Source organism: Trichomonas vaginalis, chromosome II, assembly GCF_026262505.1.
Source record: "Trichomonas vaginalis G3 chromosome II, whole genome shotgun sequence".
In the NCBI taxonomy this organism is placed as follows: domain Eukaryota; phylum Parabasalia; order Trichomonadida; family Trichomonadidae; genus Trichomonas; species Trichomonas vaginalis.
The window spans coordinates 20,411,269-20,428,215 of record NC_067204.1 but is presented as its reverse complement, the minus strand read 5'-3'; the positions used below and the strand labels follow the sequence as shown (position 1 = coordinate 20,428,215).

Genomic DNA, 16,947 nt, shown 5'->3' with positions numbered 1-16,947 from the left:
GAACCAGAGAAAAGAAATTTGACATGTAAAAATAAAATTTTATTTTTAGAACATTTCTGGGTCAATGTCAATGTTCTCTTCCTCTTTAGGAGCAAACACTGGCTTAGACTCTAAAATCTTTTTACCCAATTTACCTTGAACTTCAACTCTTAGACTCATAATATTCATAGTCGTCTGCTTTCTTTGGTTCATAAGGTATAACAAGTTTGTATGCTTTGCCTTCTTCGAGTTTGAGAACCTTCTGTCAAAATTTTCTTTGACTAACAAACCTTCTATGTCTAAGTCTTCAAATTTCGCACCATTTTTAGTCACAATAGCAAACTTAACTGGTTCGATGTTCCAAACTTTGCTGAATGAAGACTTTTCAAAATGGTAGAAGTAAACATTCAAATATGTGAATGGGTCTAGTTCTTCTTTAAGTCCTGACATGTACTTGTTTACTGAGATGAATTTGTCATCTTTTCTATCGGATAAAAAAATATTTTTTTTAAAATTTACTCAGAAAAATTTTTCTTTGTATATACACCATTCTGAACATCTAAAAGACTTTTGACATTTGCCAAGAATGTTCGTTTAGACGCTGTCATATAACCATATTCTTGACAATATTGTTTATACGAATCGTACAATGACCTTTCATCTAAACACTCAAAGTCAGTTTCATCTATGAACAGTTCATATACACTCTTGTTTGCTTCTAACAATGTTTGTCTCTCTTCGGTATGTGGAATTTGTCTTGGATTGAACTTGAAATATCTAATGTCATAAATATGAGAACAAGTGGTTGTAAAAGTCAGATGTCAAAGTTTCTGCTAAGTCGTCAAAATATTCTGTATCTTGCATATGAGAATCTGACGTTCTGACAACTACATATCTTCTGTCAGAACTTTCTAACTTCATCGGAACAGCATTGTTTGAAACCATAATGAATTTGCAACATTTTCACAAACTCTTTGGTCTTTATATTTTCTTTCAACAACTCCAACTTTGTCTGTTATAAGACTCTTCAAAGCATCTGAGTTAAAACTTTTGTTGTATCTATACTTTGAAGTTCGTTACATACTATAAGTTTCATATTCTCTATTGAGAGTTAAATTTACCGCAGATGTTTTCTAAGTTTGTCATATTCGGTTCGAATACCTCTAACAGTTTGCACAAATATCTGTAAGAAAGTGTTCTTACCAGTTCCTTGTTTTCCAATTATAATGAGAGCAGTTTCATTTTTAGCACTTGGATGTTGTAAGATGTTTGCAAACCAACATAAGATATACTCATAGACTCTTTCGTTTCCATTGCATATAATTTCTTTGACATGGTCTAACCAAGCTTCTATAATATTTTCTTTCCATTCTACTTGTTCGTATTTATATCCAGTGAAGATAGAATAGAAGTTTGGAGAAGGTGTATAAACTTTATACCTCGAACTGAAAAATCTTCAACTTTGACAATAAGATATCCCAAGCATCTAACATCTTCATGCCAACTTGTACGACTTTTATTTTCTTAAGTTTCTGTCTACATTCTTGTTCTGAAACTATTGTTGCTCTTGGTTTGTTAAAGACAACATCCCATTCTTTCATGACATAACATTCTGGGGCAGAGTCGACATAAATGACTAAACGTTTCAAATTCTCGACTGCTTTGTTATAGTCTCGAAATGGACACATATTTCTGAATGCTTGGAAGTCATAAAAATCTGAAACATCTATTCTGTACATTTTTATAAAAATAAAAAAAAATATTTTTTTATTCTTGACTTTGTTGTTGCATTTGTTGCATTTGTTGTTCTTGAGCTATTTGTTGTTGAAGTTGTTCTTGTAATACAATACTTTCACCAGTTGCATCTTCCAATTCGAAACTTTCTGCCGTCATTGACAAATACATAGGACATAAAAGTTTTACAGGAACAAAGTTTGCGTCAACTAATTAACGTTATGTTTGCTAAAGTGTTTGAGTTCACTAAGTTGAAAACTCTGCATTCGAATGAACAATAGGCAAACCAGCAGAGAAAGTGTTGTTTATACGCATAAGTATCTTTTGGTCATAGTAGTTTCTGTCGACATTCGAATAGCACTTTGAACCTAAGTTTGAAACAATATATAAAATAGGTGTACTTAAAGTCAATGGAACAGACATTCCTTGTATGACACCTTTTCCTGTTATAGGAAACTGTTGGTAGTAAAAACCAGATATAAGTTTTGTATTATAGCTCATATGTTTATAGTAAACTCAGTCGGACATCCAAACATAATGAAACCTGCTCTAGTTGCAGCACATGTTACATCGTCCTTAAAGTATTAAATAAGTCAACAAAACCTGTTGGTGGTATATCTGAGTAAGTATCTTCAAAGGAGTATTTTTTACCATTCACAACAATAAAGTCTTCTGGTGTCAAAAGAGCAAAACAGGCTTTAGTCGTCATTGTGTTTAAGGTTAGTTTACAATATCGTCCTTGAGGACTTTGTAAGTTTGTTGTTATAGAATTATATGACTCAGGGTTTTTAGTCGTAATAGTATAAACCATTATGTCTTCTGCCATTTACTTAGCAAATAAATTTTAATGAAATGTTGTGGTCGTCAAATATTTTTATGACGTCTGGGAAACTATATTTTAAGTTCAACGTTTCACCTCCTTTCATAACGTATATCTTGTCAATGACATTATATGAAACACCACAGCAACTAATGTCGGGTTCTATTTCTTTGATGTTTATATCGTCTGCCTCTGTCAAAAGTTTCAATAGTTCTTTCAAAACTTCATGAGGTGCAATGACATATGAGTTCACTTTTACAGGGTTGTGTTCGACCAAGTTTAACATTATACCTAAAGCTTGACAAATCTTCTCCTGAGTTTGAAGTTTGTCTTTCAGTTGTTGGTAGTCGTTTCGAATATCTGCAACAGAACTTAAGTCTCTGCTAACTTCAGGATATGTTGGTTGTTCTTTTACAGGAACAATTGTTATACCATCTTCGTCTTCGTATGGTTTCCCCACTTCAACATCTCTTCTTTGACATTGACAACAACACTTTGACTGTTTGTTTGAGTTGGTGAATTTAACTTCACATCTGCCACCGCCATTAAACCTTTTGAAACACTTACGCTTCTATTTTTCGGAAATGACATTTTACTTAGAATAAAAAGATGGACGTATTTGAGTATCTCTTCGAATTGAAGCAGAACAAAGTTTACACACACAAACAATACAAATACATTGACAGAATAGTTCTTTACACAAACAATGGAAAATGTTATAGAATAGCAGTCTTTGCTGAACCAAAATATTTTCATAAAGCAAAGAAAGTTGGTATAACTGAAATGTGTGAAAGTTCTTGAAGCAGACAAAAATATAACAAAACTTACAGATATTTCTAAAGGTAAGTTTATAATACAATATTATGTCAAAACTGGCGTACTGTCAATATTTGACGGAGAGAAGTCAGTTCAAGAACAACTTACTGACCTGCTGCCAAAATCTGCTCGATGGAAGCTGTCGTTATGCCAATCTGAGGAGCCCCAGCAGGTTTCATCGAACGAATCTTCAAAAGAGCATCTTCCGTGAAAAGTGCTATTGGTTTTGTAAACTTCTTTGCTCTCAATTCATCTGGACCGTCTCTGTCACCAGTATATTGTATTTGTACAGTACCAACAGTTGAAATACCACCCATAAAGTCTTCTGAGTCAGCAAATGGAATGCCAAGCCAAAAGTTTGAACGGTCTCCATTTGTATATTGAGTTTTTTGACCTCCTGTATGAGTCCATACTTTCACATATGGCATAATAGAACTTTGCATTTCAGGGTTAATGGTTGTTGTGAAGTTGTTGTTAAAGTTCATAGCATCTAATGTCAAGTTGTATGACCTCATATCCTCAACTGTAGAATATTCTTCTCTTGGATAATATTTGCCATCTATGTTTATATGATATTTAATACCGGGGTTGTAGAAACAAGAATAGTCATTTATAGTTCGTCTGAACAGTACAAACATAGTATCTGCGTGTTTCATTGCAGTTGTTAAAGCAATATCTGTTCTTGCACCTGCGGTTCCTGGATTTTGGTTTCCAACTTCACCTGCAAAGTCTTTGACAGATATTTGGTGTATAGGGAACATAAGTGGAACTGCAATATATTTGGCAGCTAAAGCATTTGAAATATCTGGGTCCAACATATAGACTGCAAGTCTGCTTTCTATTCTCTTGCATTCAAACTGTTTGCATGTGAACTTAACTGGGTCCCAAGCAGTTCCAGCAGCATTGAAATAATACTTTACTTCAGTGTTGAGGTTTGAGAAACCAAAGTCTAAGTCAACTTTGTCTTTGCAAAATTCGGCGAATGACGTTTGATTTGCTCCCTTTACGTCTGTAAGAGTGAATGGGTCTTGCGTTGGTGCAATGACTAAGTTATTTTTGCTTGGAGTAAGTTCAATAGAAATTTTTCCTGCCCAGTTTGGCAAGTATCTTAAAAACCTGAAGATGAGGAAAGATGACAAAGGAACTCTAAGTTTCAGTTTTACTTTAGTGACAGCATTTCCATCTGAACCAGAAAGGTTAACATAAACTCCTGGAACGTTAGGGTCAAGTCTTCTTATTTTCTCAATAGTTGCATACTGGTCTGTTTGTTCTCTAGCTTGTGGTTGTACTGAGTTTCTTAAAGCGAACCATTCATAGTTTGCCCATGTTACTGTTTGAACTAAGTCAGAGTTAGAATATATCTTATATCCCATGAAAACTTCTGGAGCATATTGGTATCCGACATAGAAAATACCATTGCAACCTTTCTTACCTCTCAAGTCAGCAGAAGGTTTTATTTCAATGTCTTGTTCCACGTATAAGAATGAGTTGTCAATAGAAATAATGTGAAACCTGTCGCAAGCAATATCTACTGTTGTTGAAGAACCTTCTCCAAACTCACCTACGTTTCCATAAGAAACAGCAGTTGTATATTCGTAAGTTCCAGGAACTATTTCTGACCTTCTAATGGCATTGTCGCATTCGTTATACCATTCGGAAACATTTCCATTCATGGCATCCAAAACTGTTGGCGTTATATTCTGAGCGGCGTACATTTCATATGGGTAAAAATATAGAATAGTTGAATTTATGTGTCATAATAGAACCCACGTGGACCAAGCTTTACTTTCTTCCTGGCTGAGTTTTTAACTCTTCTTTTTCCTTCATTGCCACTACTTTCACTAGATGAAGTTACTTCTTCACTACTTTCACTTTGTTCTACTCTTCTCTTCTTTGGTGTCGCTTTTGGTAACATGCCCTCTGCTTTAAGTTGTTGCATCTTTGCCTCATGTTCACCTAGTATGTTGTAAATTTCCCATGTCCTTTTTGCCTTTGGGCTCTGGTCGCCCATCTCAGGTAACCTATATCCTAGAAAGATTTTGTCATAGTTTGTATTTGAGTCTTCGCGTATTGTTTGCATGACTCTTTCCTGAGTTTCCGGTTCAAGCTCTTCAAACAGAGCTTGTCCATATGGAATAAGCTCGTTTCCAAATATATGTTTTTGTAGCCATTCTGGTTTTCTTTCCATGTTACCAACAATATCTTTTGTGAATGGGAAAGCTTTTACCCAATCTTTCAGTCTTGGGTCATTTATTTCTGTAGTTGGTTTTATTTTGTCAAGGAACATGTTTTTCAATACTAACATTTCATTTGGTACTGTCCATTTGAGTTTTCTTAAATATTCATCCCTTCTCGGTTCATTGTCTGCAAAGTAAGTTTTTATGACATTTTGTAAACTTTCGTTTGCAAGGTCATGTACAATAGGTTCTCTTCCTTCTCTCTCCCTAACTCTCTTTCTAAACTCTTCACCAAATATACCATCTCTATGGTTCTGTGTAGTTCTTTGAGATAAATGTTCTAGAACGTCAGGTGTTATATTTCCATCAGCCATGTTCATTTCATACTGGTTCAAAATATCTGCATCTTTCATATCTTTCAATGGCATTAAAGCCGCGCTGAAAATACCAGCTAAATCTGGTTCACCATTCACTTCCATTGCGTCTACAACTTCTTGGAATTGTGGTTGTAAGTTTATGAACCACCTATCCGGTTAGCTTTATGACCCCATCTCATTGTAGTTCCATAGTCTGCAGAAACAAAAGTAGGTTTGTTTCCATATTGGTTAGGTTCTGAATGAACTTTAAACAATGTTTCATTTCTATATGTTTTGTTGAAATTTAACCTTTTATTTTCACCGAGTTCATCCAAAGATTGAACGTTATATGCTCGTAAGTAAAAAGGATTGTTGTATTTGTGTACATTTTCTTTCAGTTCTTCCATTCTATGCTGAATATTTTCATCTGATGTTGGAGTCTTTTGTATGTCGGCAAACATTTTTCGATATTCTTCTACATGTCAGCCGAATTTTTCTTAGACTCTTGGAAAGATTCCATATTCTCCTCATACTCTTGTTGAGGGTCAAGATTTTTCGGCTGTTCCAAATCTTCATCTAGTTCTGTGAAGTTAGTTTCCAAAGGAGGGACTTGTTCGTTTCCTTCAGGCTCTTCTAGCTGTTGTTGCTGAACTATTTCTTCCATGTCTGGTTGTATCTGAACTTCTTCCTGTGGAGTTTCTTGTACCTCATCTGCTGGCATTTCATATATTCCGAGACCGTTTTTAACAAGTTCCCTATCTAAGTCATCCGGACTCATAAACCTTTCTTCTTTCGTTCCGTCTCTATTTTTTACGCGTTTCATGACGGGAGTTGAATTGTCATTTAGCTCTGACACCAAATATCTCGGAGTAAATTCGTTCATGTCATTTGGATGATATGCTATTAAATCATATCCCTTAGCGAGCTTGTATTTTCCAGGTTTGAAATTATATCCCATTTGGTGCTGAGCCATAAAGCTAAATAGGTTCGGGTCAGTATTTCCTTCCTTGAACTTTCTAATAGCTTCTTTATATCTGTCACTAAAGTCAAGAGTAGCTGGGTAACCATAGTCTTCTTTAAGCATTTTTAAGAAATCTTGGTTTCCTTGTTCTCTACTTCTTTTATGTCCTTGCTCTGTTTGTGGTTGTTGTTGTGCAGTGTTTTGAACTGTTGGTTGTGGTGCAGTGTTTTGAACTGTTGGTTGTGGTGCAGTGTTTTGAACTGTTGGTTGCTGTGCTGGTTGTGGTTGTGCTGGATTTTGAACTGTTGGTTGTTGTGTTGGTTTTGGTGCATGCCTGTGTCTGTGTCCATGTGACGATGTAAATGTTTTAGGTAGTCCTGGTGCAGGTGCTTCTCTTGGAGGGTTTGGTGGTATATAAGTTCCACTAGCTAGTATATAAGTTCCACCAGCTGGTATATAAGTTCCACCAGCTGGCACATATGTTCCATCTGCAGCATATGTCCTACCTGACTTTTCGTTTTTAAGAAAGCATTTACTAGGTCTGTTTTGGTCTGTTGTAACTCTTTTTCTTGACTTTCCACAACAGTTGCTCTAACGGCGTCATAGGCACTTTGAACTGCCTGTCTCGTTGCTGCATCTGTTATTTTCGTCATATTTTGTGCTACTTCTTTAACTCTTTGTCGAAACCTTCAGACTTCAGTTTCTTTCCAGATGAGAAGTCGTTCACTTGTTTCACCTTACTATGAAGAGCTTCGAAGGCGTTCTTAAAGTCAGCATTGTTAAAGCTTCATTTGAACTGTCTTCATCCGCTTGTATTTTTGTCCTTATTGACCCTATAAGCTGGGCTGCTTTAGCGTTGGCTTGGGCATCTAACCAGTCATGGTTAGCTTTTATATATTCTGCGCTTTTCATTGCCTTTTGCATGGCTGCGTCGTTATTTTTACTTTCTTGTGCTAAGTTTTCATACTGTACGGTTTGGTTTTGCAACTGTAAAAGTTTTTCTGCCTTTACATTTGCTTCAACTTCTTTTTTATACTCATCGCTATCCATATATGTCTTCAGGGCTTTTTGTTTTATCTCTTCATCTTTCAGTACTTTATATTGAGTAGTATGGTTTTTCAAATTTAAACATCTTGTTCCATTTTTGCTACTTCTGCTGCTTTTTCTGACACTTTTTTCGCATATTCCTCTGTACTTAGTTCTTTCAGTTGTTCTTCTTTCTTCTTTTTCTCTACGTTTAACTCATTGAGTTTCTTTGTGTGTCTGTCATATTCTAGTTTCTTTTCGTTTTCACTTATTTGTTTCTGTATGTCTATGTTTGACTTTTTGACATCTGTTATTTGATTTTTGAGTGAACTCAAATTCATTTGACTTTGAGGGTTATAGCTGTTCCGTCTGCAGCTCCACCATAGCCTGCCATTTTCGCTAAAAGTGCCGCTCTTAAACCTCCACTCTGTGCACCAATAACTCGGTTTAAAAGCATAGGGTTGCTTGACATTTGTTGCAACATAGTGGGGTCATTCATCATTTGTTGTTGCAACTGTTGTTGTGGTGTCAGTTTTACTCTTGGATGTTTCAATGCTCCTTCCTCTTACGTATATTCTTACGTAGCTTACGTGGCATTTTAAGTGAAGTAAAAAAGCGGTTTTTGACAGATGTTTATATGACACTTTTTGTTCAGCACAAAAAACTACTCGGTCAAAGTGTTGTCAGTTTTGTAAAATAACCGTCCTATCTCATTCTATAATGGAGAAAAGGCTTCTCAAAGTACTTCCTTGGAACGCCTGTAACTTTTCCTGTAGCGACGATAGACCCTTACTTGTCCGGACAAAGTTATACTATTTTGAGTGCTCTACAAAAAAAGTCAACGGCGACGACTCTCAAAAACCGTTGTGTAAAAAGTTTTACCGTTGGACAAAAAAGTATATATAGAAAACAAAAAACGTTTATAGTTCATTCAATATTTGAGATGGAACGGTTTGCCAACGGTAACTATTAAATAAAATAAAAAAATAGAGGGGGTCTCCGTTGACGAAAACGGTTTATTTTAAACTTTTCTATGAGTAGTCCGAAAAAAACAGTTTATTTTTCATAATGGCATTCGCTAGCGTGTTCGCTCCAAATTCACCTGAAGAAATTGCTTGCAAACTTTCAGCACCCACAGGTTTAGAGCCTCAATATCAAACTGCAGCATCTACACATTCTCCAAGCAGAACAGACAATTCAAATTCAAATTTGTCCTGCAATTCGCTCAATCCAAAGCCACTTTCACTACCAAAAACAATACCAAACGAGCTCCGTATTACAAAGAACCACAGCAACGCTGAACTACGCAAAATACTACTCAGATTGTCTGAAGAATACTTCAATTCAAAGCCAGAAGAAAGAGTTGCTGCAACTTTTAACAAAGAATATTGTGAACAACTCAACAAAGTTCTTGCAGACTTTACCAAACTACAAAAAGAAACACCTGACCCATTCGAATTAGGTGACACAATTGTCAACTATTTTCCAACAATAACAAAGATAATGGTTGACAGAACTATATGTCAGCTTATTGAAAGTCTTCCACCCAAAGCTGCAAAAAAAGTCGAACAGTTTTGGGTCGAATTCAAATTAAAGAGTTACGGATATCAGGATGACGAAGAAGAACGTGAGTACGGACAAGAAACAGCAAAATGGCAATGTCTTAGCTCACTCAACCCCAAGTTCAAACCATTATTTTACTCAGACAACAACACAATTCAAGTACGCAAAATTGCTATTCATTTCGTTAACCAAGCAGAAGACATTGAAGAAGGAGACTCTATCTCAGTTTATGTTTGCTACTGCAAGTTTTTCAAGGACGAATTTGGAGGACCAATTCTCATGCATGTCTTCAAGCCACGTCAGCAACTCTACGTTGAAACTGAAATAACACTCATGCATGGAATGTATCTCAAGTTTGAAAGCCAATTGGAAAACACATACAACATTTGGCTTTCATACATTCAGTTCGATACACCAGATGACTTTGATGTTGAAGAAGAAGACTCTACTCAAGAAGATGAACCACAAGACTCACCTGATGATGACGAATTTGTACCCGAAGAAGAAGAATATCATTCAAGAACACCATCAGAAGACGACCAACAAATGGCAGATGCAATGGACAGTCAAGTTCCATGAAACTAAACATCTAATTTTACCTCAATTCCAACTTTTTTTAAACATCTTCGGGGCTAGAAGGGGCGCAGCCCCTGGAAGCCCCTCATACCTGACCTTGTATATATCTAATGAAGATTATATATGTAGAAGATAAGTACCTTAATATGTACGTAAAAATTAATGAAATTTATTTTGAATGTAGAACCGAGCAATTTTCAAATTTTGTGCTTTTTTTGAATTTTCTCGATACCAGATAAGTTGTGTTGGCTAAATAATATATGGATGCAATGTGTCTTATAGATGAATATATGCACAAAGTTTAAGAGGCCATTTTCTTTCGGAAACCGAGATTTGTGAATTTTTTCAAATTTTGTGCTTTTTTGAATTTTCTCGATACCAGATAAGTTGTGTTGGCTAAATAATATATGGATGCAATGTGTCTTATAGATGAATATATGCACAAAGTTTAAGAGGCCATTTTCTTTCGGAAACCGAGATTTGTGAATTTTTTCAAATTTTGTGCTTTTTTTGAATTTTCTCGATACCAGATAAGTTGTGTTGGCTAAATAATATATGGATGCAATGTGTCTTATAGATGAATATATGCACAAAGTTTAAGAGGCCATTTTCTTTCGGAAACCGAGATTTGTGAATTTTTTCAAATTTTGTGCTTTTTTTGAATTTTCTCGATACCAGATAAGTTGTGTTGGCTAAATAATATATGGATGCAATGTGTCTTATAGATGAATATATGCACAAAGTTTAAGAGGCCATTTTCTTTCAGAAACCGAGATTTGTGAATTTTTTCAAATTTTGTGCTTTTTTTGATATTGAAATTTCATTTCATTTTTTCGATGCATATCGATGCACCATGCGAACTTAAAGAAAGGCTATCTTATATAGATGCTATGAAAGCTGTCATTGATAACGAATGCCATGCAGGTTGTCCATATCAATTAAAAAAAAATCCAAATTTAGGGGGAACAAAATTAAAATTCAGGTGCAGTGCAGATAAATGTGAAGCATGTATCTCATTTCTAAAGGATGATGAAGAATATATCCTAACAGAATATAATGGAACACATAATCACAATCAAATCAAAGATGAGACAAAGAAATACCACACATTATCACAATGCTATCGTCGGGTACTTATTAATTTTATAAAACAGGGGGTGATCCGAAAATGGCTCAAATTGAATGCGACAAAAAACTTGATCTGGATGATCCACTTAACAGGTCATCTTTTTTGAATGCATCTTCAGTTAGTATCCCTATCTTGGGTACGGCGGCACTGCGTTCCACCTTACCCATGATAACGGTTTGACACTTTACAAAACTGCTAACATATATTTTACAACACAAACGACAACACTAACTTAACCTTAAATATTTACAAAGCCACCAACCACTTCACCTCACTAACGACTTCGCTAACGACTTCACTACTGTAAAAAATAAACGTTCTCACTAACGTTCACACTAACGTTCTCACTTACAAAAGTATTGCAACTCCTCCCATTGCTGTGCTTCATATAACAGCTCATAATCTTCTGACTCACTTTCTTCTTCATATAGGTCAAAGTCACTGTCAAAATAAATGTTAGTAAGTTTTGACAAAGCTAATGAAACACGCTTACCGTTTGTATCGTATGCTTGTATAAACTTTCCATTATGCTTGTAGTCATAAACGCTCAAACTAACTTTACCTTTTCTCCCTCGTATCTGATAGAATGTATTTTCACGAGGAACGAAGAACAAATTCTTGAACTCATGACCATTGTAGTTTGTTATCTCAATAGTTTTCGTCATTACATCCAAATAAAAATTTTCAGTAAAAATAAAACTAATGAAATATTTTATTCCTCACTGTCGTCTGCTTTCTCCAACTCTTCTAGCTTCTTCTTAAGTTCAGCAATGCTGTCCTCATGAAGTTTAATCTTTCTCAAAATTCCTTCTTTATCTAATGGTTGCTTTATCTTTCTAAACTGAACTCTACCATCCTTCATAGTATGAATGTAAAAACCTTCTGGAATAGTTCCTGATTTAATGTATTCTACCAAGAACTTTTGTTTCATTGCTTCAGTGACTTTAGTCGTCATTTTACTCTAAATAAAATGTTCAAATAAAATAAAACTAACGTTATTTTTTTCAGTAAGGAAACGCAGGAGTTTTACGATTTATTTGAGGAGTAGGTTCTGGTTTAAATGTTCGAGTCGGTTTAGGAGTTGACTTTTGAACAGGAGTTTGTACTTCCATAGGTTCAGGAGTCATTGAAGGTTTTGCTTGTGAAGGCGTTGGTTTTGGCGAAGGTGTCGGAGTTTGTTTAACTTCAGCTACTTCAGTATTATTTACAACAATTGCTTTATTTCTTTTCAACATCATAACTGCTCCTGCTGTAGCTAGCAAACCTAGTGGGAGACCATATCTTATATAAGGACTTGACCAAATGCTATTTTTGACAGGAGCTGGTGGAACACCTAACCTTGGTGAGACTGCTCTTTGCCATTGTGCAGCTCGTAAGAAATATTCAATAGGTGCTCCATAATCGTTTTGTAAAGTTTGTTTCAGAGATGGTGAAGGTTCACGAGAGCTTGATGAAGAACTCATTTATAAGCTTTAAAATAAACGTTCATCCTTTATTCCTCACTGTCGTCCGCAGCTAAGTTATAGTCATCCAATCTTATTATTGGGATTCCATTAGCACGCACCTGAATGGCAAAGCAACAATCCCTCATAAATCCAATAAGTGGCTTTGGTATGTTTTCAGTTGCTAGTTCAATAGGTCCTTTAACAGACAATTTGTATGTTATTGGAGCAGTAGATGTTTGACCTTGCTGGAAGCAAAAGTCCACTTCTGTTGGAAAACCACATAAGAAATGTGTGTTGTCATAGCTATCCCATTTATGTTCCACACTACCATCATCCACCAATGACCTCATAACATCTTCATTAAATCCTATCATATCATTGTTTGTATTGCAAGCGTTCGCAACCATTTCATAAAATACAGGTCCATATGATTTTTCGGGTTCTGCAGGCATATTTCCATAAGCTCCCATGGAAAGCTGAAGATATTTAAACTTAGGGTTCTCAAAATTAACATAATAGTTGTCTTTCTTTCTAAATAGTGCCCAAATACTTTTAACATTAATAGGCGTATAAGCTGCTGTAAATGTTGCACTTGAACTATCTGTATTCTTTGAGAATGAACCGTCCATAGGAATCCAATCCATAACTTTAACAGGAAAACATAAAGCCTCGTTTGTATAATGTTCTACAAGTTCTGTATAAATGTTAGGGTCTAAAGAGAATGACTTTGGATGAATGAAACATTCATTAAAATCCATCTTTGTTCGAAATAGTTGCTGGGTTACAGTTGTAATAGTAACTGTTCCACTAGCTTCTATTGCCTTCGTTATCATAGTGAATGGTTCATTCCATGGAACAAATTTATTTGTCGGTGGATTTGAATCTGAAGCAAATGCAACTTTAAGAGTTGGATTGAAAGCAATGATATCATTTACAGATATAGATGTGCATTGTAATGCGTCGCTACTGAACTTTACTTTAAGCTGAATGTTTCCTGCAAAAGCTGGAATAAATCGAATAGCTTCTAATGGAAGGAATCTTCTAACAGGAATTCTTAAACGAAGCTTAAAATCAAATGACTTTCCTGCTGTAATTGGACCACTAACAATTTGTCCTGTTCTGCATGTTCCCGAATGACTCCATACATCTTCATGTCGAGTCTTTGAGAAAACATCTACTTTCTTTATTTGTTCGGTAGTTTGTGAGTTTGAAGTTATATATGCTTCTTCTCTTGCGTTGTCTTGAGAATATACGATACGACCATTTGCAAGGATTTGATATCCAGCAACTGCATAGAAATCGTCATCGAAACCAATCCAAAATCCTGGTGGGTTTGTTTTATTGGAACCTGAACCAATTTCTTTATCTACAATAAATTGACCTTCCATTTTATACGTAATGAATGTATTGTAAAGGTCCAACATATTTTCACCAGGAGGTGAGAGATTGAATGTTACCCATGTGTTATCTTTAGCAGTTCCAAGTTGTGATGGAATCTTTGCGTCAGAATATTTTCTATTAGTGTCACCAATTTGAACTGCATTGTCTATGATATCGAAATATGAGCGAATCTGATGAATATGCTCTGCTGGAGTAAATTCGTTTAGCTGTTCGTTCTGCATGTATTTACTTCAGATAAAAATATCTATTTACTTCATTATTCTCACTCTTCTTCTTGGCATTCGTGGTGGAAGTTGTTTCTTGACATTTTCAATGAACTGTACATTCTCTTTTGTCTCAACTTCTTTCACTGGTGGGTCAGGGTTCTTTGACTCGGTTTGCTTTTCAATGAAATTCACGAACTTTGCAATAAGCTCTTGGTTCGTTATTGAAAGAACATCTGGCTTCTTTTCTTCTGGTTCTATTGACTTTTCAGTTTGAATAGAAGGTTTTATATGGACTTCACCCTTGCCATGCACCTTAATGTTGTCGCTCTCTGTATTCGCTAATGGAACCTTTCTTTTTCTTACATATATTTTACCATCTTTACTCTGACTTACGTAATAGAAAGGATGTTGTATTCCTCTGGCGTCATTTAATATAATAGACTCTCGCTCTGATTTTGACAAGCTCATTTTACATCGGTTAAAGTTTTAATTTTGTTTTTTATCTGCAGTCAAATGACTCAGACAAGCCCTACGGACAAGACCCAAGGGGTCATAGATGTTGAAGCATTGAAGAAAGAAATTCGTGAGCAAATTTTATCCGAGCTGAAGGAACAAAAACAAGAACAAAAGCCAGAGAGACCAAAGAGAAAACTTAGTGAAAAACAACTTGCTGCATTAGCTGCTGGAAGACAAAAGAACCCACGTTTGCTGGCGAAGAAAGCTAGAGAAGAAGCTGAAGCAAAAGCTAAAGAAGCTGAAGCAAAGAAAGAGTAAATGTGTTATTTTTATCGGAACTAAATGTATAGACAAATACCTTTATCTGTTGCGTTCAGTAGTGAAAACCCTGACGTCAAAATAAAGGGGAACAGAGTAACGTTTAAGTTTCCAACAGACTGGATTGTGAACATAAATGAAGAGAAGTACATTGGCATAACAAATATGTATATAACACGTGCTTTCAGAAAGGTTGACTTTATACTTCAAGTCGAGATAGAAAATGACGAACAGTCTTTAAGCGCCCAAAACATTCACATATACAAATACTTTAAAGACGATACAACATTGCAACAATGTATGATTTCATTTAATGAGATGTTCGAGAAAAAGTTCAACATTGAAGTACAAACTTTACAGCCTTTACGTGAGTTTCTTGCACAACTGAAAGAAGAAGGTAGTCAGCCACAACTTATAGACTTTCATTATGAATTTAATGAAAATGAAGATGGAACTCATGACTGTCAATTTGTTGTATTCTCACCATTCAATGAAGTCGCTAAAGAAAAGAAAATCCATTACGTATAAGGTTTCAAATCTCTGAACCCAATGAAGACTTCAAGAATGTTTTCAATTATGATGCAATGCTTCCGAGGAAAAATGAATTTTCAAAGATTGTAACACCTGGCATTTGGGATAGAAAGCAAGCTATATTATATTCAAACTTAAGTAAGGGAGTTGAAAATGAGTTCATTGGTCATACAAGAACTTCACCACTTCCTAACCCTAAATACTATAAATTAACTGGCTTCAATCGTGAGTTTTGGATAGACATGTTCTCCACTCATGACCATAACTGCCCAGTGTTCTTACCTCCAGACCATAAGGACTGTCTCTACATTGAAGCACAACTCTTAAACTCTACCATCGCAGTATTGTAAATGACCACATGGGCTTCGCCTTGCCGCTAGCGGCTTATTTTTATCCCGAATGACCTCATTGCTGACAAAAATAAATGACCTCATTATTTTTCTCATTCATGACCTCAGAACTTAAGCTTTCTTATGAATGAAGTCTTAGTCTGAATAGAAAAGTTAAACTTTTCAGCAAAGCAAGGACTAGAAGACTTACATAAGTCAAATCCAATCTCTTGACCATCATGAAGTGCTTTGTAAAGTTTCATTAAACTGAACTCAGAGTCTTTGTCATATGTTCCAACAGGTATGTGAATGTTCTTATCTTCATTGTAATAGCATTGTATAGCTTCAGGAAACATTTCATTAGCTGTTAAAGCAAGAACGTCTTGTTTTACACCTTTACAACGTGCATGGAATGCAACTTCATTTAAATCATTCGTGAGTAAGTCTATGTAAGTCTTCTTTCCACAAAATATTGACTTGTATGCTAAACTTTGTTTTCCAGGTGTTATTTCTGCGAAGTCAGAATGGAACTGACCTAATGTTTTACCAATAAGTTCTCTACCGTATCTCTTCTGAAATTCCTGAGCTAACAGTGGGATGTCTTCATTGAAAATATGCATGCTATCACAGTCCTGGTAAAATATTTGAAGTCCCATATCTTCTGCAGTACAGAATACTTCACACATTATTCTCTTCGACATTGACAGAATATTAACACCAAGTGGACAGAAGTTAAAGTGTCTGCAAATGCTTTTCGTTAGCTTGAAAATAGTTTTATCTGAACCATCCAAACCTTCGAACTTCACTATATGGTTGTAGTTTCTGATGGCATATCTTATAGCATCTTTGTCATCTACTATGGTTATTTTTGACTCAATAGGAGATAGAATAGTTTTGCCATAAATACTGTTCAGAATGAGCTTTATATTTTCTTGCAAAGGATTTCCTTCTTTCTTATACTTTAACCTTAACTCAAACAACTTCTTTACTTCATCTCTTATTCTAATATCTCTGTTTCCATCGTAATAGTATCCTTGCAACACTTCACATTTGACACCTTGATATTTTATGAGGTCTTGTAATGTTATATGGTCAACATACATGAGACAGCAAGTGTTTGAACT

At 35.4% G+C, this 16,947-nt stretch overlaps 8 protein-coding genes and 3 pseudogenes across 11 annotated transcripts, besides 3 other annotated features; 3 read left to right on the top strand and 8 right to left on the bottom strand.

Annotated features, from left to right (window-relative positions):
* Positions 1-6,139: part of a mobile genetic element that runs on past the window's edge.
* Positions 2,673-3,124, bottom strand: TVAGG3_0578540 (annotated as a pseudogene). Its single transcript has one exon. A coding segment is annotated over exon 1 (452 nt).
* On the bottom strand, positions 3,986-4,722 carry TVAGG3_0578530 (protein of unknown function, DUF4106 family; the record flags this gene model as incomplete). The annotated part of the gene is made up of 1 exon (XM_051239088.1): positions 3,986-4,722. A coding segment is annotated over one exon (737 nt), but the record flags the coding sequence as incomplete, so codon positions are not given.
* Positions 6,140-6,204: 65 nt separating the features above from the next.
* TVAGG3_0578510 lies at positions 6,205-7,496 on the bottom strand (annotated as a pseudogene). The gene has a single exon. A coding segment is annotated over exon 1 (1,292 nt).
* Positions 7,497-8,937: 1,441 nt separating this feature from the next.
* TVAGG3_0578500 (uncharacterized protein) lies at positions 8,938-10,011 on the top strand (the record flags this gene model as incomplete). Its single annotated transcript, XM_001297895.2, has 1 exon — positions 8,938-10,011. One exon carries the CDS (start codon positions 8,938-8,940, stop codon positions 10,009-10,011), a length of 1,074 nt encoding a protein of 357 aa, XP_001297896.2.
* A 95-nt stretch (positions 10,012-10,106) lies between these two features.
* Positions 10,107-11,255: a mobile genetic element.
* Positions 11,254-16,947: part of a mobile genetic element that runs on past the window's edge.
* TVAGG3_0578480 (uncharacterized protein) lies at positions 11,850-12,092 on the bottom strand (the record flags this gene model as incomplete). Its single annotated transcript, XM_001297894.1, has 1 exon — positions 11,850-12,092. The coding sequence occupies one exon, from the start codon at positions 12,090-12,092 to the stop codon at positions 11,850-11,852; it is 243 nt and encodes an 80-aa protein (XP_001297895.1).
* Positions 12,142-12,600, bottom strand: TVAGG3_0578470 (repellent protein 1 family; the record flags this gene model as incomplete). Its single annotated transcript, XM_001297893.1, has 1 exon — positions 12,142-12,600. The coding sequence occupies one exon, from the start codon at positions 12,598-12,600 to the stop codon at positions 12,142-12,144; it is 459 nt and encodes a 152-aa protein (XP_001297894.1).
* On the bottom strand, positions 12,630-13,340 carry TVAGG3_0578460 (uncharacterized protein; the record flags this gene model as incomplete). Its single annotated transcript, XM_051239087.1, has 1 exon — positions 12,630-13,340. One exon carries the CDS (start codon positions 13,338-13,340, stop codon positions 12,630-12,632), a length of 711 nt encoding a protein of 236 aa, XP_051096911.1.
* TVAGG3_0578450 (uncharacterized protein) lies at positions 14,232-14,657 on the bottom strand (the record flags this gene model as incomplete). The annotated part of the gene is made up of 1 exon (XM_051239086.1): positions 14,232-14,657. One exon carries the CDS (start codon positions 14,655-14,657, stop codon positions 14,232-14,234), a length of 426 nt encoding a protein of 141 aa, XP_051096910.1.
* Positions 14,703-14,963, top strand: TVAGG3_0578440 (uncharacterized protein; the record flags this gene model as incomplete). Its single annotated transcript, XM_051239085.1, has 1 exon — positions 14,703-14,963. The coding sequence occupies one exon, from the start codon at positions 14,703-14,705 to the stop codon at positions 14,961-14,963; it is 261 nt and encodes an 86-aa protein (XP_051096909.1).
* Positions 15,630-15,841, top strand: TVAGG3_0578430 (annotated as a pseudogene). The gene has a single exon. A coding segment is annotated over exon 1 (212 nt).
* TVAGG3_0578420 (organellar and viral DNA polymerase type B) lies at positions 15,949-16,524 on the bottom strand (the record flags this gene model as incomplete). Its single annotated transcript, XM_051239084.1, has 1 exon — positions 15,949-16,524. One exon carries the CDS (start codon positions 16,522-16,524, stop codon positions 15,949-15,951), a length of 576 nt encoding a protein of 191 aa, XP_051096908.1.